This window comes from Micrasema longulum, unplaced genomic scaffold, assembly GCF_059751315.1.
Source record: "Micrasema longulum isolate JH-2025_06_02 unplaced genomic scaffold, ASM5975131v1 h1tg000934l, whole genome shotgun sequence".
NCBI lineage: Eukaryota > Metazoa > Arthropoda > Insecta > Trichoptera > Brachycentridae > Micrasema > Micrasema longulum.
Window position 1 is genome coordinate 104,860 of NW_028278125.1, and position 22,241 is coordinate 127,100.

Below are 22,241 nucleotides of genomic sequence, written 5' to 3' on the forward strand. Positions count from 1 at the left end.
AATATAGCTTGATTAGAATGACAGCTGTCAAACTAATTTCATTTGTGATGGGAAATTACTGATCACTGATCAAATCAATTTTATCAGTTATTTCATGTTATTTCATCATGAAACTCTGTTGTCGAAAATTGATATAAAAAACGCAAAAACAAACCTACTATAGTGTGTTTAACACAATTATTCACCAAAAAATGAGACATTTATACTTTTTTCACAAACAACAAATTAATTATTTTTTTATTCGATCAATTTACATTGATCAATTTGTCCCATCTAACGTTTTTGCAAAATGATGTAACCTTGTAAAAACGTTGTTATTAATTAGGTTTATTTTAGTTTTCTTTTAGTTTTAAAGCTTATTTTATTTATTAATGTTGATTTATGTTTGAAGCATTGTATTAAAAAAAATAATTAACACGCCAGATACAAATGATTTTTCGTGTGTCAATATAAATAACTCGTTTGACGTTACTACAAAGTTATGTAGTCACCCTTTCTGACAACTGTCATTCTAATCATGTTACATTTTAAGGACTATAATTGCGAATAGAATAAAGTATGTACATCAATAAATTACGATGCAGAAAGTTTAAAAATTTGGCAATAGAAATATTATTTGAAGTTATAAACATAATTGTTTTTTTTTTTTTTTTCATATTTATGTTCAATATATGTTAAAGGCAATTTATGCCGTTTATGTAAAATAAATAAATAAATAATTCAGAAAGAAGATAGTTTTAAGAGTTATCACAAAAGTGTTTAACAATTTTGCCGCGGTGTAAATGACAGTGGAAATTTTTTTTTTAAACAAACAAAAAAAACAAAAATACTCGACACTGGCCAGAACACCAGAGTTGAGATGTGAAAAGGCCATGAAAAAACGAAGAAGAAGAAGACAAATGAAATTCTGTGGTGCCATACTAAAAAAAGTGATACTATATAAATTTCCCAATATTTAGGGAAAAAATCATTGTATGCATTTTATGAAAATCGAATTTTTATTTTCGTGTTTTTAAGGTTAAGTACCTACATAAAATTATTTAAACATGTTTTTTTTATTCAATTATAAAAAACACATCGTAGTGTTGATTGAAAAAATACAAAATATTTTTAATGAAATCATAGGTAAATATGAATGATCCCAAATTATGACAGTTTTTACAATTTTTCTGCAGTTTTTCATTTCCTCACTTTAGTGTTTTCCTCAGTTTTACACTTTTTTTGTTGCTCCCTTGAAAAACGTAAAACAGGGGTTTGACTGTATATATAAAACTGTGGACTGACTAAACCGTCAATAATGAATTCCGTTTATAATAAGGAATAAATTACGGACAAAAGTTAACAAATAAAAATACATTGATAAATTGAAACCTACCCTTGGTGGTATTTTTGGTCTCCACAACTTTGATGAAATTTGATTGCACTGGGGAACAGGTGAGAGCACATAAGTGATGGGCAAAGTTGTTCATGCAGGTGGGACATCGCTTGAGGAAGTTAGCAGCAATCTTGATACTACTTGCTAAGTTCACCAGTTGGCGAAAGCTGCAACAGGTGCGTACTCCTTCCCCATGGTCTACCACCAGCTCTGGACACCATTCTTGCAAGATTTTCTGAAAAGGTACCCTTCATTAAATATTTTGTATGTGTTTTTTACATTATTGTCGACATCGACTTGTACATTTTTGTAAAATATTGACAAATAATGCGGCAAAAAAATTTGCAGCGTGGATATATCTAAAATATTTGTAAGTCTTATTATTTAATTAATAAAGGGATATTTTATTAAATAATTGTTTTTTTCAATAATCCAATCCCCCCGTAACAAATAAAAACTCCTCGTATTTCCAAAAGTACAACTGAGTAAATCTTATATCTAAATGATCAAGATACACTGCAATTGATGTAACAATGCATTGCCCTATGCACCATAAGGTGCGGAAAGGGAATGATGATGATGAATCTTATAAAATCATGGAAAATAAGGGGAAAAAAACTCGACAATAGCAATAATACCTATTTTAGCACTAGCGCTGTGGCCAAGCTACTTCAAAAACAAGTTCTACTCTACTTTTAAAATTTTTTATTTACATAAGTACTAATCACTCATAAATATTGACTAGTCAAATTTTATAAAACCCGTGTGTATTAAAATCAAATAACTACATGAATCTTTTTTAATATTTTCAGTGAATTATTTTGTAGTAGTAGTGCCATCTTTCAGTTTAGGGTGGTGCATCATACCATGTTGCATGAAGAAACCATTGGTGGTTTCATGATTAGGATACTCAAATTCTACCATGGCCTGGCAACAGCCATAACCTATATCTTGAAACGTAATTATCAAGACTGAAAATTATGAATCTATGTTGGATACCAAGAAAAAATATGAGCTTGTCATGATCGTAGAGAACAAGGAAGCATGTGATTTTCTTCAACTTTACACAAGCGGTTTAAATTTTTTTTGACACTTTATGTCATAACTCGATAAGTACAAAAGTATACTTTTTAATACTTAGGTTATTTATAAATATTTTTTTCAAACCTGACTTTTTATAACCTTTCCAAGATCAAATATAAAAGTCAACGTAGCATTTTTCGCACATCCGTCGTTCTACTCTAGTTAAACCATAGGTGAACAGTGTTGTTTGATGCAATTAAAAAAAAATCTATTTGTGCAATAATTAAACCAAAAGAGTACCTGGCAATTTTTTTAAACAACTTATTTTATTTACACAGGTAAAACATTATTACAAAATTGTTTAAGAAAATAATTTTTATAAAAAAACAATATGATGTTACATATAAGTGCACTTTACATAACCCTTTACCTTTTTTATCCAATATGTAATTATTTTTAAATAAAAAAATACCAATACCCAGTCATCTGCGTTAACCTTTAACATACCGTGTGAAAAAACTCCCTTGAGTCACTGTGTGGTAACCTGAGGTTACCTTAGATTATTTCAGGTTGGGAAATGATAGCCTGATAATCACTGTCTCTTTTCATCTTATATATTTATCTTGTAAAATCAATGCTCTCGGGGAAAAACCTACATTGGTTATTGTAAAGTAACTAAATTATAATTGCGTATGATTGGTTGAGACCTTAAATCATGGTTTTTGCAACAAAAAAAACTCTGCGGTAACAGAAGAAAATCTTCTAATTTGGAAATTTAAAATACCCAAATCATGCTATTTTGTAATTTGACGAATAGAAGTTTGTTTAATAGAAGTCTAAAATTTTATATATAAGCTATTTACGAAAAAAATATGAACTATTGCATAAGTAATATCCAAAAACTATGAATCACACATTTTTAAAAATGCTACATTAAAAATTTTTTTACTGTAGGTAAAATTTTATTTACATTTTTTAAAAGGGAATATAATTACAATAAAAAAACAGTAAATCATACATGTATATACCTTACTCAATTTCATCAAAGAATTCAATTACCTCCATCAAAAGACAAATTATTCAAGCTTTGATATGTCGTTGACATCTGACATTATCAATCATATGTATTATATTCAATTGGCCAATTAAGTTGTACAGTTGTGAGACAATCGGAATTGGAACCAGACAAAATGTATTCTCATGTTACTTAAATTGGTATTTTATGAGAGTGGGGATAAAAAAGCTATGAGACCCGCACACTGCACTTCTGCCGACCTAAGCATAACCATCGCCTTGGACATTTTTGTAGAAAATGAGTTATGAGTATTTTCTGAATTGGCAAATTATCATTATATTTTTATTTAGCACTAGCTCTTACCCGTGGCTTCGCTCGCATGGCATTGGGGAGAAATTAGATAAGTAGTTAATTTGTTTTGTCGTTTATCAATAAGAATTTTGCCAATGAATTGAATTTTGGGTGATTTAGTTGAGCTTTTTAATAAGTTGTTACTTAAGGAACAATTTGGTACTTACGGTGCTTTTAATTAGTAGCATATAAAAATCATTATTCTATGTGTACAAGTCATAACAATCGCATTTGCTAGACACAAATATCGCAAGTGCGGGTCCTAGATATGAACAATGTCATTGCTGCACGTACGCTGGATATTAGTAAATTAAAATGAATGAATTTCTTATTTACAAGTCAATATTACTTTATATGCTTTTTTTATTATTTAATATCTAAAAAAAAAAATTATTTAAGATACTATAAGAAAATACGATATTTAGAATATTTCAGTAATTTTGGTCAAGATAGCACAAAAACAAAAAAAACTTTGAACGCATTTATCTCGAAATCTCCTTTTATGCAAGCGTGTTGGTTATGCTTGGGGTGGCAGAGTTTTAGATGATAAAATTTCAATTACGATAAAAGGATACAATGAGAACAGCGATACCAAGTAATTGTTAAATTATTTAAATAGTAAGAAAAAAACTTACTATTCCTTCTTCTGGGATAACCTTTGGTGGACCATCGTAGACACAATTTTTGACTTTTCCATTTTCATTAACACATTCATCATACCAAACGCAGTGGCCTTCTGCAGCAGACGTCTGCAATAAACAGAGGTTACATGTTAGTTTCTATGTCTAAGTACTTACTAAAACTTAATACAACATATACTTAGAACTATCATATAAATATAATCAAAGAAAACACTGCATCAATATTATAGAGAGTAGATGAGAGAAATAAGAAACGGTAAAATGTATCCACACACATGAATTTTCATTCATGTGAAATCATAGATTTTCATCTATGATTTCATTGCCAAATTGCAAAAATTAAAAGTATTATTGTAGTATCATGGATGTTAGTTTTTACAAGTATGGATAGTTGTTTGTAGTGTATTAATGTTATGGAGAGTTAATTCTGAATGGAACATTTCCAAAGGAATGCTTTGATTGCACATACAAGATACACGAACCAATATACCAGGAATTCAATTCAGGCACAAAAGTTTTTTATATTCTGATAAGGACTGATGTCAAGATTCATTTAAGTAATAATCATAAAAAAACTGACAACTTTCCACCCATAATGTAGCTTGTGAGAATGTACCAATAACTAATTTTGTATTCTGCATAAGTTTTATTATTTTAATATTTCAATATCTCAATATTTCAGTTTCCCTATTTATATTTCACTATTTTGTCAGTCAGCATGCATTACCGTCAATCTACTAAAACATCTTATTCCAGGAGACAAAAAACGGTTTTTAAAATCAAATCTAACACTTTAATTACATTTTTATAATCAATTACACTTATTCTTCTTTCAAGATTGGTGTATTTTTCACAAGAGCAGAAGTTTTATAATTCAAATGTACATATTTTTAAAAATTAATTAAACAACTTAAGGATATTTTTTTAATGTTTTTTTGAAAAGAGTCTTGCATAAAATAAAAATTATTATTTTACAACAATAAATAAATTCTTTCAGGGAAATAAAAGTTAAACAATATTTAAATAAAAAAAAATTTGACATACAAAAATAATTAAAGATACGGCAGATTATTAAAAAATGTATGGGAATCCATGAGGCTACATTGAATTTATTTCTTGCAAGTAATTGTATTTAATATTAGGAATAGGAAGAGGATCAAGGTGTTGTTGAGGCTTGTAATTACCAGTTGGCAAACTGTGACTTTTTTATAGGTAAGCTACAAAAAAAATATTAATAAAATTGTACCCACATAAAAACATAAATAACTATGATTCTCCATGATTTTGTGGGATGCAACATCATCTCAGCTGTTGATATAGGGAATATTTGTTTTTAAAGAAAACAATTACCAATATTCTAACAATTTAAACTCAAATTTCGAGATATATTTATTTGCCTGTATTTTCCACTATTTAATTACAACACTCAAGCCAGAGTTCCTTTTAATGCAACAATGATATTCAGTATATATTATTCCTATTAAGATTGCAAGAAAAATGACTGAAACACTGAGCACCGCCACAATCCGTCTGGTTCCTTCTAGAAATGCATAATGCAAAAAATTACCACTTAATGGTGGCAAATGCAGCATGTACCGCCAGATGACAGCACGCGTGTGCTTAAGAACACGATATGTAGCTTCCGAAAAGGCAAAATGTTTAGAAAATCATATTTTAATGAGTAAAGTTTAACAAAAATAATTTTCGTTTCTTTTCGGGTTAATTATTATAGGTACTTCTATATTTTTTAATGGCAGTTAATTATTTGACCAATATATTTAAAGATGCCGCATTCTTCATTAACACGGGCGGATGAATGAACTGGTGGTCATATGTCAACCGTATTCTATTAAAGGAAAATAGTCATTAAGAAATAATGTTCGAAATACTATTTTCCAAATAGAGAATTTTCTAATAATATTTGAAACTTGCAAGGTAATTCCAGTGCAAAATAATTGCAATCAGGGTTAAAATCACAGTGCATATTTTTGTGTGGAGTAATTAACTCATGGCTGGGCGCCAGGCCCGCTTTATCGATATTTAAATTTATTTTTACAAGAGAATACAAACAGTGGCGGTAGTTAATAATAAACAGCAGTTATTTTATTTATTTTTCTTTAATGTAGTTATTATAAAACATTATTATCAATAGTCAAATATAATGATAAGCTGTGCATAATCGCTTGTATGGATGATTCGCCCTGGTAATTACTGGGAAATGGATAATGGTAATTAGGTCATCTTGGTAAATCAAAATATTCGTCATCAAAAGATTGTATTATTCCATCGGTATTACATCATAGTATCTGAGAGGACGGACATCAATAACAACATGAGCGCCTGCTACTCTCTCAGGACCAGGCTGTATGAAATTGTAATAATTTCTTACAAACGCGTCATTTAAATGATAAGGAAATGATTTTTTACGAGCTTCTATAGCGACTGATGGAAACAGATTTGGGAGGTAAATATGCCTATTCTTGAACTTCCTCTCAATAGAAGCATGAATAGAGTCACACTCCATTTGTGTATGACCTTTCTCCAAATATTTTTGCTAAATGGTAACTTTTTCATCCATGGCTATTTTTAGAAACACGTTTGATAAATAGGTGCGAAGGTTTTCACAGTCATTTATCAATATGTTTCTTTTTTGTTCAGTAAACTCAGTTTACCCTGAAGATGGCTCTTGTAATGGTAGCCGAAACGTCAGAACAAATCCAACACACACGGTATCACCCAAAAAGAAACATATTGACGTTTGATAAAAATTAATTGCGATTTTGATAAGTAGGCTTTTTGTTTTCTTTTAATACAGAAAGTATAACTTAGAAGTAGATTAACAGGGGTAATGCGATGCCAACTTTAGCATCAAGTTTCATCTTTTGTTTTGATAAGTTGTGGAGACAGGTGATGTTAAAGCTTCGGTCAAATTGCATACCATGAGCTCATACTTTTTTCTGTCCAATCTTTGGATACAAGCGTACTCTAAGAGAAATTGTTGCACTCTTTTCCTTCCTTCCTTATATTTTAAGTGTATAAAACGGGGAAATATTTTTACTTAAACCATTTAAACCAGCCAATAAATGCCTAGACTTCCATGTTCCCTTCTCAAAAATGTTTTCCCTATCTGTTGCAACAAATTTAGATCTGAATAACTCCCTAGGGGGGAAATCCAGCCTGTCTGCAAGCATTTGGACATACTCAACACATTGTTGAAGTATTCTTTCGTTTATGTCTACAGGACAAAATTTAAGTCTCAGTGTCACAATTATTCAGAATGAACTTGTACATAAATATAGATTTAATATAGAAATTAAAATTTAAAAAAACTGATTTGTCATTCATTCTTTAGATGACATAAAATGTGAGTATAATTATTATATTTTCACTATCTGTATTGCGTAAAATGATTTATATACGCGAGTAACACTTTAGCCAAGGTGTAATAATTAAAGATATTTCAAAGTACCTAGGCATATCCATAATAAATATTGCGTGTCTGATCGGTACTGAAATGTAATATTATATTATAAGTATCCAAAGGTTAAATGTTTAAATTGGGTAAGGTACCATTAAAAAAATACAACACCTGTGCTGTTATCTGAATACTTAATATGTTTACAGCAACTTGTTTGTTCAATTAGAACCTTGACGTACATAAAAATAATGTATAAGTAATTTGTGCAAGTGTGTCAATTTTCAATATCTAGTGTAGCGTTTTATTAAGCTAACAATCTTTGCAAGAATTGAAACCGATATTACTAATTTCATAATTAGTTACCGTTTAAAGTGACATTCGTACAATGGATGATTAATTTCGAGGGAAATCGAGATTACAATATTATTAACAAGGGTGGGTAGGATAGAATTCCAAGAACGCGTATTAATCGATTGCACAAAGAACATGTTAGATGGGATATAAAGTAACATACCTTGAATGTGATGCAAGAATAAAATAATAATATGAAGCATATTCGCAGCACAGAAACACTCAACCTTGGACATGTTATGTCGGAATTATGGTGAACCATTTTCTTAGCGGGTGACTCTAGCACTTCGAGTCGCAATTCGCCTGCTACTATTAAACTGCATCAAAATTAATTGTGTATCAGAAAACCATTTCGACGGCGAAATAAATAAAATTATAAGCTACTTAAACTAATCAATAAAACCGAAAAAGCTAAACAATTATCTCATTAGACACAACGACGCAAGGAGGGACAAAATGTCTATTGATGAATCATGAAAACGAATCAACTACTAAATACTGAATCACAAACACACGACCAACATTGACCAATCACATTACTTTCTTAACAACTTTACACAACACAATCACATCACACATACACTAACACACAGAGAAAACACGATAAAACCATAGACAAATGATATATTCGTATGTATTATATTTAGTTAAAACCACGGCTGTGGCCAGCGCCTGAGAAACAGGGATTGCGCACCTAAATGTAAGTGCGACATCTATCGTAATAGTTTGATGACGTACTTTCTAAAAAAGTTAGAGAAACATAATATTCATGAAATTTATTTATATGGCTTTTTTATCGAATTTACGTCATGCGCAGATTCGAAATATTTTCTGTGGAAAAAAATATTAAAAGACTCTCCCTTTTTTATACCCCGGTCATTTCTATTTTACCGGTGTCCATGGTTTAGAATTGGTTCGTCATAATCAGCATTGCTAACCCTACCGATTTTTCGGTAGATCTACCGATTTTAAGAGCAATATTCAGATCTTCGAAATTCGATTAAAATTCTAAATTTTTAATCATTCCCTCTGAATAAAATTACACTAGGTATGTAAATAGTTTTATCCATGAAATTTTGAACAATGGTCAATTTTTTTGACAAAATTATAGCCCTTCACGCTTCACGGTTTTTAGGGAATAACTGTGAATGGGGTTATACCTTATACCTTAGAATAATAATGCGCTAAGTTACTCGCATTATTACTCTGAGGGTTATACCGACTACAAAAAAGATTTTTTGGGCCAAATTCAACATGCATTTCTTAATGTTCAAAATTTTAAGTTGATACAGAGTGTACAACAATTTTCTAACTTTTTATCCCGTCCAAATGTAGTCCTTCGGAAACTCTCTAAAATAGGCTTATGTTTCAGCTATAAGTTCCTCATTTGAATAAAATCGTTTACTGGTGAGGTAGTGAGAGCCATATTTTCGGGTTTGGAAACAGGTAGAAGTTGCTGGGGGCCAGGTCTGGCGAACACGGTGGGTGAGGAACCTGTTCAACCCGTCTTCACGGGTTTTAGAATAAAGTGCAACGAAAATTTCTACGAGGACTTTCTTAAAAAAATATATAAAGAATATTGGGCAGTTTGCGATTTCAATAAAAGAGTCGTTTATATTTCTAATACAATGGAAGTCACGGTTAAAAAAATAATTTGCATTAGACAGAACTATCCAGATAAGCAAAGGATTCTTATTAAAAACATTATGTGAAAGCCATATTTTTTTTGAGCATGTTTTAAAGAAAAAGCAAGGCCAGTACTTCGATCGTATTTATCCAGGAAGATGCTGGAGCGAAAAATATCCCAGCCAATAAATATAGTGAAGAAAACAAGCAGATAGCTAAAAAATATATACTCTAAATCCCATCATATGAGAGTCATTACTCAAGAGGGGACTCTGAAATTATTAGCTGTGACCTATACAAAGGTATCAACATCAACGAATGGTGGGAATAATCTAATTAAAATAATCAAAATATTCGATTATCAAAAAGATCGAGACATTTGGAAATGCTTACAATCAATCGAGTTCACTCGTACTAATCGGAAAAATAATCGAGATATCTCGAGTGAATTTATTCGAAATGGTTTTCCGAGATAATCGAGATATGAATTCGGACTTGAGATTTCGAGACAATCGAAATATGATTTCGGACTTGACATTTCGAGACAATCGAAATATGATTTCGGACTTGAGATTTCGAGACACTCGAGATATGAATTCGGACATGACATTTCAAAAGCAATGGTAATTCATTTTAATGATTTTTCGGGAGTGTTCATTGGTGTTCAATAAAATTCAAGTATGTAATGTTTAATAAATTGTTGCTACGGGCTCATGTTTATAATATAAAAGGACTAACCCGAGCTGGTTAAAATGTGGGTAAACATTCACAACTTTTAACATTTTTGTGTGTCGTATTATCAGCGCTATGATTTTGATTTTATTTTGAAATTACTCTGCGTGTGACGTATTAAGTTGACGTCTGTTAATTTGTTTCCCGGAAATAGGATAACTTTCATCATTCCCTTTCCGCACCTAATGGTGCATAGGACACTGCATTGGTAAACCAATCGCAGCGTATCTTGATCATTTTGTGTTACATGAAGGTAAGATGATCAGTCTTACGCTTCAGATACCAGTCCAGGGACTATGAAATATTTTAGTATGAAACACCCTTTAAATAAATATTTCAAATCAACCATGTCGGGAATCGAATACGAGACATCTTGCATGGTAGGCAAACGCGCTGACCACTACACCACGGGGCCGACATATAACTATCACATCGTTATATTATTGGTTGGTTTGGAACTAGTGACGTCATTCAAACTAGTTCGTTTTTATTAAAATAATTTTTTCATACATTTTCAAGAAATTTACAATTTATTGCTATAATTTTTAGTCTTGCATGTCTCGAATGCATGTATTTCAATTATTCCCATTTGTTTATTCTTGCAGACTTTTCATACCATAAACTTATCTTTTAAACGGCCTAATAAGGATACATGCCAAAAATGTGACAAATTCAATATTTATATAAAAAATGCAACTCAAGAAGAAGAAATAAATAAAAATTGAGATGAAGTTAAAACAGCATCATGTCGAAGCCGACTATGCATGTTTATAAAAAATAAACAAGATAAAGAGTATAGCTTACAAGATCCTTCTTGCAAAACGGTATCATTTATATGCAGCAATGTATGCCCACTCCAGTTGTTGCAAGTTCCCTGGTATTTTATAAAAGACAGCTATGGACGTTTCATTTTACGATTCATGATTGCGATAAAAGCCAGGGATATTATTACATATGGCGTGAGGCTCTTGCAAACAGGGGAGCTAATGATATTGCAACATGCTTATTTAAATATTTAACAACCATCGATGATAGCATTAAGCACATTGTCATGTATTCCGATAGCTGTGCAGGTCAGAACAAGAATAGCCATGTGGCTGTAATGTGCATGATTGTTAAGTAAATAACAGCATTTATCGATACTATTCCTGGCCGATTACCTTTCGTTCCCATCCTTCCTTTGACCCATCCTTATGGTACCTACCTAACATCAAGATAGAAGATATTAAAAATTAGAAGATTCGGATTTAGAACAAGAACAAAACAACATTTTTTGACTTGACATAAAATCGGAAAAAAAGTGATTGGAATTGTCGCGCGTCGTGGAAAACATTGTTATATTCTATAGTTCAATTTGTGATCCAGTGCCAGAAATTGAAGAACATTCAGACCATATTAAAGGTAGGTATCCATTCCATATTCCTATCTTTTCTCAAATATTTCCTAATAACAAAATTGAACGAAATTCGATTTTCATTTACAGTCCGCCTTTTCGTTAACAATGATAGCACTGAAATATTCTGCCAATTTGCAAATTATCAACCATAAATTTTTGGTCCCTAGTCATACACATATGGAGTGCAATAGCGACCAGAGTTTGATGGAAACGAAGAAAAAAATATATGATGGGACTATCGAGCACCCACATGAATGGACAAAATTAATTTGTGATCCCGTGAAGAAAAATCCGTTTAAGGTTACGGAAATGACACGCACAGATTTTTTTAACTACTCATATCTATTAAAAGGGCCATTGCGACTCGAAAAAATAAATACTGGATAAGGAAATAAATTTGTCTGGGAAGACGTGAAGTGGCTGCGATTCAACAAGAATGAACCGGAGATTATTGAGTTTAAGAAAACTCTCAATAAGACAACTAAAAAAAAACATATTTACGTCGAGGTAAGACTCTAGATTTGACAATCAAGCAAACATACACAAGACCAGCACAGATTACTAAGGAAAAGAAAAAAGATTTGATGGACCTACTACCATCCTCATATTACAGGGAATTCTATAAAACACTTAAAACATCTGAAACAGTAGGATATATTTGACCCGATACATCGTGAATCACAGTCAATTTTACTACCTCGAATTAATTGAAGTATTAAAAATTAATGTTGTATTTTATTGCAAATATTTTTTGTATTTGAGTGAATAAAAATAATGAATCTATTATGTGCATAGTAAGGTAAGTCCAGTAAATGAGTCATATTTTGTGCAAATTCAGATTAGTCCATCTCCTTTTTTTTTAATCGTCAAAAAGGTTATGAAATATATTAATAAGTCAGCATGTTAGACACACAATCAAAAGTCCATAAGATAAATCGTTATTTATTGCTAATGAACGAACATAATTATAACTATACGAATGTCAGAAAATTTAAAAAATATGTTTTTGCTATATCTCGAAGAGTCAATTTTTGACTTAACTGTATTCACACCCCGGCCCGGGAATTCTTAATGTAGGTACATAATAAAAACAATTGTTAATTGAACATAAACTGATAATTAAGAAAATGAATAACAATTTAGATAAAACAGTTGAAAAATGAACCTCTATTTTCATAAAATAAATAATTTTTGTATATTTTTTGATAAAATACGTAGACAGAGAAAACAAACTAGAAACAGAAACACTCAGGTTAAAAAAAAATAAGGTTAAACATTTTTATATTTATTAATTTATTTATTATTACATAATTATTTTTCCCCCAATTCGAAATTTTTAAAAAATAACAAAAATACTGGATAATGTCCTTTGTTGAGTAAGGATGTGGACATTGGGAAAAAAAAGCACGAATTTTTATAGTACATGTGAAAAAAATATGTAATTATGTACCAATTGAAGAGTTAAAGGAAATCAAATCCTGAACTTGTCAGACTTGGACATAATAAAAATATTCATTCTTGAATATTTCTTGTTTACACAACTGAATTAAAAAATATGTTTATGCTATCATGTTTTTATTTTAATGCTGAGAATATTTACGGTCAACCTATGTATAAGAAAAACTTTCGATTAAAAAAAATGTTGACCCAGTTGGGAATTTTAAAATAAAAATTAATAATTATGGATATATAGTTTTTTATAAATAGATTTAATAATATCTTAGTAAAATTAATTTGGAAAGCTCAATCATCTGAATCTGTAATGGCTTTCTTTTCGTTCAATTCTTGTTATTTTTTAAGGTTTATTTTAATGTAGATTAAAATAACTACATGTTAAAATATTAACTAAATAAAAATACTGAAACAAAACGCTAAAACTTGATTGCAGAGGAATAGGAAAGTCATAATGTACCTCACATACAATCGGTTTGTGGTTCAATGTAAGAATTTTTACTAGATTTTTTTGAGTATTTACTCAATAAGAATAACATGCAGATTCTTGCTGCAGAATTTGACGAAAGGATAAAATTTACGTACAAAAATATTTTCACATAACTTGATGAATGCCAAATACAACCTTTTTTAAATATCTCATGGGAATGATCACAAATTAGTTCAAAGACTATACTAATGAATAGGTAACATCTGACAAATGAAACATTAATTAAGATGTAAATATGTACGAAAATGTATGATAATACAATCAACCATCTAGTAGGAGCAACAATATCCACCACACAGCTCCGATTATATTATTAGCAGAAATCATTTTGTAACCTCTAAATTCACTACATAATTTATTACCGAGACAGCGATTGTATTATCATACCATTTCTGATCATACAAAAAACAGTTTTTCAAACAGCAATCTTACATGAATACCAAGCATTAGAAAATAATAAATGTTTAATGACACCAGCCTAGAAGGTTGAGTGTTTTGGATAGGTATTGAAATGTTCTATGATTCTTCTTACTTTTCATCCCATCTAACAGTCTATAGGGCACTGCATTAATACACAAATAGTGTGTAACGATTATTTATTATTTGAAGGCAAGATGATCAGTCTTTTTTTTTAAAGTACTTCCTCCACATAACCCAAACCGTTTTAAAGACCATTAGTTTCTAAATTTATTTCAACAGAGAGGAAAAACATTTTTGAGAAGGGAACATGGAAGTCTAGGCATTTACAGGGCTTATGACCTGTCATTGGCTGATTTAAGTGGCCACTTTACACACTGTGTAATATTCACCATTCTGACCATGTTCGAACATCCACATTTCTATTATGAAGTATAAGAGCTGAAACCTTTATCACGTGGGTGAGATTCATCCGGCTGAACCAAATCACCTACTAGGCAACGCCTGAAAACAATTTTCCAATTTTTATACTTCTTCTTTTAACAGGTAGTTAATTCAAAAATCTTTGAGTATGTCCAAATGCTGGCAGAAGTCTAGCCAGTCTGCGAGCATTTGGACATACTCAAACATTGTTGGACCACCGAAAAAGCAATGTTTTTTTGTCAGTAAACAAGTCACTTTTAAAATTTAATATATTGCGATTTTAAAAGAATTTAACTGTACTACTTTCACTGCCCCATTCACTGTGTGTTTGTCAAATTATATGGAAGGCCTTTGTCCGATATTTTCATTTATCCTCATGACCATACAAAAACTGTACCACTATAGTAATGTTATAAATTTAATAACATCAGGGTCAGTATTTTAATGGGAAGTTAAAATTAATCTTTAATTTTATCTACAAAGTAAAATTAAGTTTCCTGTATGAAAAATGGAACATGATTTCTTTTTTTTTCTAAACATGTTCAATTATTTTATTTATTAAAATGTTTGCAGATAATGTTAATTGTACATTGATTGGCTTATTGGCAAATGGCAGTTTCTTCCAACCAACCAATAAAATAAAAGTTTCATTTTTGTAATTCAAGCCGCAAAACATATTCAATAGAAAATAAAAAAGCTAAGGATATACAAAAATATTAATAATTATATTTGTTTATAAATTACAGTTTTTATTACCATTACAGGTGACCGAAGAAGATACTTCGTATTATCGTATAAATATACACATTTTCATACATTAATGTCTCGATATGTACCGATGGTGATAGCGTTTGTAATCGCGGCTCAAATTAGATTATTATCATTATTTTTTTAATTTCTTAACTCGGACGCCCTTCATATAGTTCAGGAACTATGAAATATTAGAGTGATTAAATAAATGTTTAATGTCAACCTTGTTGAAAGTTAAACAAAGTCTTTAGTGTCTTCACACATGATAGCCAAATACCCTAACCACTATGCAAGGCTGATAATACTAAAGACGTACGAATATATGATTTTTTATAATAAATGTGAAAATGTTGCGAAAGTAATGAAATTGATTGGTCGGTGGTTAATTTAAGGATTACCCGTAATTGAATTATAAAACAGTTAAACACAAAACAAGTAAAACAGGCATACTTATTGATTATAAAAGATTTTCATTGCAATAAAAAAACGACTTTTTTCGGCACATAGGGACGTCAACGTGTGTAACAAATATGCATAAATTCAATATAGTTAAAGGAATATATTATGTAATCAGTAAAAAAAAAAATACCTAGATAATACTTAATTATTATTTTAAAGCCCTATCCAATTTAAAAACTTTACAGCTAGCTCCAGACCCAAGAAACACGCAGCATTCGCCGGGAAAGCCCTTAACATCACAGGAGTCATTCCTTTGTAGAGAGCAAGAGGTCCTTCCCGCTTCATCAGTAATCTGAAGACGTCGCGCATTCCGTTAGGGTATGTTCCTTCAGGCGCAGTCTGCAGGCGGCTCTTGAGAACATCCGCTGGCATCCCTATCAGCCAGTTGGCAATGCCAGCTGTGCCACCAGCGACCACAGTAGCAGTTAGCCCGAGCTTGCCCTTCTCAGCGTCTGCGGGCGTTAGGAGCTCCTTAACTACTTCGTAGGTCATGAAATACATTCCACTAGCGGGGACATCCCTGAGAAGTGTAGCCGCAGTTCCCTTGTAAACGCTTCTGATACCGCCTTCTCTAAATAATTGTCTAGCGCAGTCTATCATTCCATTATATTTAGGGGGAGAAGTTCCACCTTGTTGTATTTGAAGAAGACACTTGATTCTTTCTCCTGGTGCCATTACTATAGTTGTAAATATTCCAGAAAACGCACCAGCTAAAAATAGTTGTACTTTATCCAATGGTTCGGGAGAATCACCTTTTATAATTTTTTTTCCCATGCCAAAACCAAAAAAACTAATGGCGAAAATAGGGGCTACTCCAGTTAAGGGTGCAGACATCCCTTTATACAATCCTCTGAAGCCTTCTTTTTGAATAGTTTTTGTAAAACAATCCCATGTGCCTTTATAGAGAGGACTTTCACCTGGTTTAGGGAGAGGCATAGTTTGAAGCCTTACTTTGATAGTATCCATCGGATGACCAGCAAACACGGTGCATATTCCACCAAATCCACCGCAAACGAAATATTTACCAGGTCCAATCGATTCAGACATATTGAGGAATATTAGAACTTAATAATATTTGGCTACGGCAACAGCTGTCACAATAATAGTTACAGATTCAAAAACTAGTTTGTCGATTGATTATCCAATACATTCACTGATATCTTATTAATGAAGGTTAAAGATAAATTTAAATGTTCAAATAGTTCAAAGTCCTTTACCATAAACACAGACACGCAACGATCAACCAACACCGCCTAGACTCAGAAATGATAAGGCCATTTTTGACGTTTGTTAACGTCAAAAAATTGTAGTCTACGAATACTTTCTTCTTCTACTTTTGCCGCACCTACCGGAGGTTGGCGACCATCGCTCTGAAATCATCACGATCTTAGGCCAGTCTAAACGTCTAACTAAACAGCGCTGCTGCATCTGGCACACCGAACTACTGTCTTAGATTTCTGAGCCATGATCCATGATGCTCTTTTCCGTCCCATACTCCTGATAACAAAATGCAAAAACAAGCCTATTATAGTATGTTTAAGATAATATTCACCAAAAAAATAAAACATTTATACTTTTTTCATGAACATCATCAAATGAATAATTTTTTTATTCAATCAATTTGTCCATTTCTAACGTTTTTGCAAAATGATGTAACCTTGTAAGAACGTCGTTAATAATCAGGATTATTTTAGTTTTTTTGTTCTCACCAGGAATCAAGCCGTGAAGCGGCTCCTTCCTTGGTGGCTCGGCCTGCCTGCGGAATCCACCTCAGCGCCCTCGTGCGCCTGGCACCTGCCCAGCACCACTCTGTATGGTCCTCTCCGTCCACCAGGCCGCTTCACCCGGCCGAACACCTCGGCGCCCCCGTGCGCCAGACTTCTACCATAGTCCCCGCTGACCCTCCATCATGTGCCCTCCGCCAAAGACCCTGGACCTCACAGTTCTACCGGAGCCGAATAGGCGTCAATCTAAATAGTAGACTAACTCAAGAAAACCACGCGCCGACCATGCTCTAGGACCCGTTTCGTCTGCTTTAAGGTCTGTGAGATTGTTAGGACGATTAAGGTCTTTGCATAGGATTGTTTCTACTGTTGGTATTAGGAAAATGGTTTTTGCGAGGAATTCAGTACTATGACGAAAAGTAATTTCGCCTGAGTTCGATAGGGATCATGTTAGGATTTTGCCGGTAGTGTCTTGATGATTTGATGTTCCACTGTGATTTGTTATAGATACGTATTGTTTTTCTTCTGTTGATTGAGTGCATGTTGTATAGGGCAAATTATTCTAATGTTTCCCATATGTATTTGGGTTTCGTGTCGTTTGATTGATTTGTTTGTATTACTACGTTCTTCTTCCTTTCCGATGCGGGATCTGGAGCATGCGGCCGCGGTCTCAATTTGGAACTAACACTGTATTCCTCCACTGTAATACTGGGAAATTAGAAAAAGGTGATTGTGCTGACCATGTATATTTGATTGATCACAAACTGACAATACTGCAGTGAGGGGTACAATGAAAGTTTTTAAAGTTTATTTGTTTTGTTATTTTCGCGGTTTGATTGTAAAGAAATATTAAATTTTCGCTTAATTAGTTTAAAAATAAAAAAATTGATATTGATATGCGAAACTGAAGAAAGACTCAAGTCTTTATGAACAGTTTCGGGAAAGGGTGGATGCTTTCATTGTAGGCGTCAATCGTAACAGATCAGCAACACCACCCACTCCATATTGTAATCCGCTAGGAGACCCCGTACCCTCCTCCGGGAGCAGTCAGCCTAAATTAGGTTATGTATTAGGTCATGTGGGTCTCCGTGTAGACGTTTAAAAACCCGTACAAGCCCCACCACATGTACTTTATTATGGTGGTGAATGGTCTCTAGTATAGTAAACATGATAAAATATTGTCTTACCATTGTCTCGATGTAACCACTTAATACTTGTACCTGTCTCAGCCTATGTACTAATTTATTGCAATAAACTGTATATGGTCTAGTCAACATGCCCTTTTAATAGTAGATAGTCTCCCTACACATTAAGGAACCCAGGCAAAGACACCGTCCACCACAAGTCAAAGAACTGGAAAGAACTTTTCATTATCCGTACGTTACAAGTGTTTTAAATGCTGTAAGTATGGGCAAGTGTGGCTCCTCACACCATGGGGAATCCTGCACGGTGGCGGCTGAAGATTTAAAATGCCTCAATTATTCTGGTAACCGCTCTGCCACCAGCAAGCAGTGCCCTGAGCTAAAAATGCAACAAAACATAAAACCCACAATGGCTGACAGAAGCATTTCATATATAAAAGCTTTCAAAATGTTCGGAAAAGCGACGATTTTTTATGCAGAAATCGCCTCTGAAATGACAAAACCAACAGTCGATGTTGATGTTCAACCCTCCCCGCCAATATTCTACAAAAAAAACAGTAGAGAGGAAGCCGAGGTCAAAGAAGCTACCTTCCAAACCTAATGTTCCCCCACTTTTGAATTTCCCGAATGGACAACTTCCATCGGGTTCTAATGGAAGTGCTTTTCCTAGCACAGTCCCGACATCAAACAATACAATCATATCTATTGTTTAAATTTTCTACTGAATATTCTGTATAATTTTTAGGTTATTTTTTTTAATATAAATCCTGTATAATTTTTAAGTTTAATATTTTTAATAAATCTTGGGTATGTGGAAATTTATGTTTAAAAAAAAAAATATATATTAAGCCAAATATGTTAGTATTTTAATTTTTTGTAAAAGGCAGATTTGCCATTTATGTTAATAAAATAAAATATCTACCATATACCCGTATGCAGAGACAAAACTTAAGGTGAGGAAAGTACATTCTAATTTCAAATGCAAAGAATAACCTGAAGGTGAATACTTTCCTCACCTTAAGGTTTGTCTCTGCACGCGGGTATGAGTATTGTAACGTGAGCGTTACCACGTGTTTGTGCGCTGGTTCGTCACCCGCGTCTGCCGCAGTCAAGCTTCCCGGCGTAAGTGGGAAGCCGCCCTCCCAGACAGAGTCAAAGACAAAGTCGGAAGGTAGGAGCACAGCTGCGCCGACCGCAAGTCAACCTCAATAGCCCTGAAAAGGACTTTCCACCCGGTCTAAGTGGTGTAGAGAGGCGAAGGCAGTCAGCAGGCAGAGCGGAGCGAAGTGCAGGAGGGCGAACAGGGCGGAGAACGGAATAAAACACGTCTGAACTGTTCAGAGTTAGGAACTCAACTAATTTATTCATACAGAATAATCGCCTTATAAAGCGGTGCGCGTCGGGCTCCGTGAGTCAGCCGTCCCACCCGCTCCGGCTGCCTGAGAGTGGTGGGGGTAGCTCACCCTCGCCACTCGCTACATGCCGTCGGCTGCAGGTGGCGTAAATACGGGTGCCTAGCGCCCGTACGGGCTATTTCGTCGGCAGCCGCGACGCGCGCAACATGACAATACAATATAGGCCCTTTTCAAGGCCTCACAAACACGATAAAGGCACAATATGAAATACAGACATAAAAGAGTAATCTCTGGCTATATTCCCCCGGTATTACTGAGGCCAGGCTCGAAAGCGAATCATTTATCTTTATTGGGAGACTAGCGCTCAGTCACACAAATACCGGGTTCCTAGCTACGTTTATTAATTCACTCAGTTATCATTTACATATATCACTTTCATTTGTCCATTCTAACGTTATTCGCGTGTCCGGAACAAGTATCTTATTCAAAATAATCCACAAATACCGTCCAACGTCGCCTGTCAACTCCTACATATAACCTCCCTACTTAACCACCACCATGGTTCCTCAGATGAGGATTCTTTAGTGGAACAGCCTTGAATTAAAAAAAACCTCTTGCATACGATGCCAGAAGAATCTATCTTAATTGCGGCCATTTTGAAGACGTGGATGGTCCCAGGATTTACTATTAGATTCTGGGAATTTCACTGTCTCCGAGATGGTCGTGAGGATGGAAAGGGTGGCTCTGCCCTCCTCATCAAAAACTCCCTTCCCTTTATCCTTATCAATGCCAAGCCTGATGGTTGTCCCTTTCAAGTGACAGCTGCAAAGGTTGATAACTTGACTATCCTCTCCTACAAACAAACCCTTAAAGTCGATACTTTTTATCTGTGTTCCTAAAATTAACCCCTGCTCCGTTCCTTATCCTTGGAGACTTAAATGCTCACCATGCCCTGTAGGGTGCTCCAACAAGCGATAGGTTTGGAAGAAATATTGTTGATCTCTTGGATGATCCGAATATGTGTGTCCTTAGTGATGTCTCCGCGACCCGCCTTCAGCTCCCAAACCAGTGACCCAGTGCAGTGGATCTCACGATCTCCAGCGCTGCAATGGCACCATCACTGCAATAGTCAATTAAGGAAGACACTATTGGTAGTGATCAATTCCCATATCCAGACATAGATATTGCCGAAGTGGCCTATCCCCCTACTACTCCTCTGACGACATTGAACTCAAAGTGAACGAGCTGCCCATTCCGACGAAAGAGAATGTAATGAAATGCTATGAAGCATTATCATCATTCATCGTCGAAGCAGCAGACAAACATGTCCCTGTAAAGGAAAAATACAATAGAAGTAAACCCCTTCCTGCCCCATGGTGGGTAAGCGAATGTACGGAGGCAGTTTTGAAAATGAAAAGGCAATCTAAAGCTTATTCTTTTAACATGAGCCTGGAAAACCTGTTGAGTTTTAAACAGGTTGAAGCTAAAACAAAACGCCTCTTGAGAGACAAGAAACGAAAGGGATGGAAAAACTTCTGTTGCTGTTTGTCACGAGACATGCCTATACCGACTGTTTGGAGCATAATATGTCGATTTAGAGGTTCTTTCGCTCCACCACTACGTCCTGCGTCCCTAGGTTGAATTGAGGAGTTCGCCAACAAGCTAGCCCCGCAGACCGCAAATAACTGGAATGAGTCCTCCCTATTGGTACCAGTTTACAAATAGAAGCGGATTAGATCATAGCTTCAGTTCAAATGAACTGAAGACTATTCTGACCCAGCTCACAGACTCAGCTCCAGGGATTGACGGTTTACTGTATAGTTTTGTCCAACATAACAGTGATCCTACCCTCTCCTATATCCTTTCATTGATCAATATGATATTTGAAACAGGAAACATCCCCACTGTTGAAAGTGGCGGAACATATGGTGAGACAACGCTTGGACTGGTTTGTGGAGAGCTCGAAAACTCTCCCCGAGTCTCAATTTTGATTCAGGAAAAGAAAAAGCACTATTGAAAGCGTGTCGGTTCTGACATCCGATATCAGAGCCGCTTTTACTAAGAAAGAATTCTTCATGGGTGTCTGTCTGGATATAAGTAG

The 22,241-nt window shown here is 33.8% G+C and overlaps 3 protein-coding genes across 7 annotated transcripts in view; 1 reads left to right on the top strand and 2 right to left on the bottom strand.

Annotated features, from left to right (window-relative positions):
• Npc1a (Niemann-Pick type C-1a) overlaps window positions 1–8,866 on the bottom strand; it is a 50,885-nt gene extending 42,019 nt beyond the window's left edge. For all 4 annotated transcript variants that reach the window (XM_088231939.1, XM_088231936.1, XM_088231938.1 and 1 more), the window contains exons 1-3: window positions 8,338–8,866; window positions 4,400–4,513; window positions 1,376–1,610 (exon numbers count right to left, since the gene is read on the bottom strand). In XM_088231939.1, the coding sequence (XP_088088065.1) occupies window positions 1,376–1,610; window positions 4,400–4,513; window positions 8,338–8,436 (448 nt within the window). In that variant the 5' untranslated portion in view covers window positions 8,437–8,866. The remainder of the gene's footprint in view (window positions 1–1,375; window positions 1,611–4,399; window positions 4,514–8,337) is intronic.
• Window positions 8,867–9,642: 776 nt separating this feature from the next.
• LOC148278061 (uncharacterized) lies at window positions 9,643–18,917 on the top strand. 2 transcript variants are annotated; one of them, XM_088231947.1, is made up of 4 exons: window positions 9,643–10,423; window positions 11,138–11,933; window positions 12,016–12,435; window positions 17,632–18,917. In XM_088231947.1, exons 3-4 carry the CDS (start codon window positions 12,365–12,367, stop codon window positions 17,807–17,809), a joined length of 249 nt encoding a protein of 82 aa, XP_088088073.1. In that variant the 5' UTR covers window positions 9,643–10,423; window positions 11,138–11,933; window positions 12,016–12,364; the 3' UTR covers window positions 17,810–18,917. The 2 variants fall into 2 exon arrangements, with proteins under 2 accessions (XP_088088073.1, XP_088088071.1); XM_088231945.1 differs by lacking the exons at window positions 11,138–11,933; window positions 12,016–12,435 and having other exon boundaries at window positions 10,041–10,423.
• On the bottom strand, window positions 15,914–17,350 carry colt (carnitine/acylcarnitine carrier protein colt, mitochondrial). The gene has a single exon (XM_088231940.1). It carries the CDS (start codon window positions 16,964–16,966, stop codon window positions 16,073–16,075), a length of 894 nt encoding a protein of 297 aa, XP_088088066.1. The 5' UTR covers window positions 16,967–17,350; the 3' UTR covers window positions 15,914–16,072.
• Window positions 18,918–22,241: the final 3,324 nt, after the last annotated feature.

What these genes read in the sequence shown, in the direction of transcription:
- LOC148278061 (XM_088231945.1), top strand. Translation starts at nt 10,260, where the DNA reads ATGGTTTTCCGAGATAATCGAGATATGAATTCGGACTTGAGATTTCGA. An exon ending in ATGACATTTCAAAAGCAATG is followed by an intron (nt 10,424 to 17,631) that starts GTAATTCATTTT and finishes TGTTCTCACCAG; the next exon opens with GAATCAAGCCGTGAAGCGGC.
- colt (XM_088231940.1), bottom strand. Translation starts at nt 16,966, where the DNA reads ATGTCTGAATCGATTGGACCTGGTAAATATTTCGTTTGCGGTGGATTT.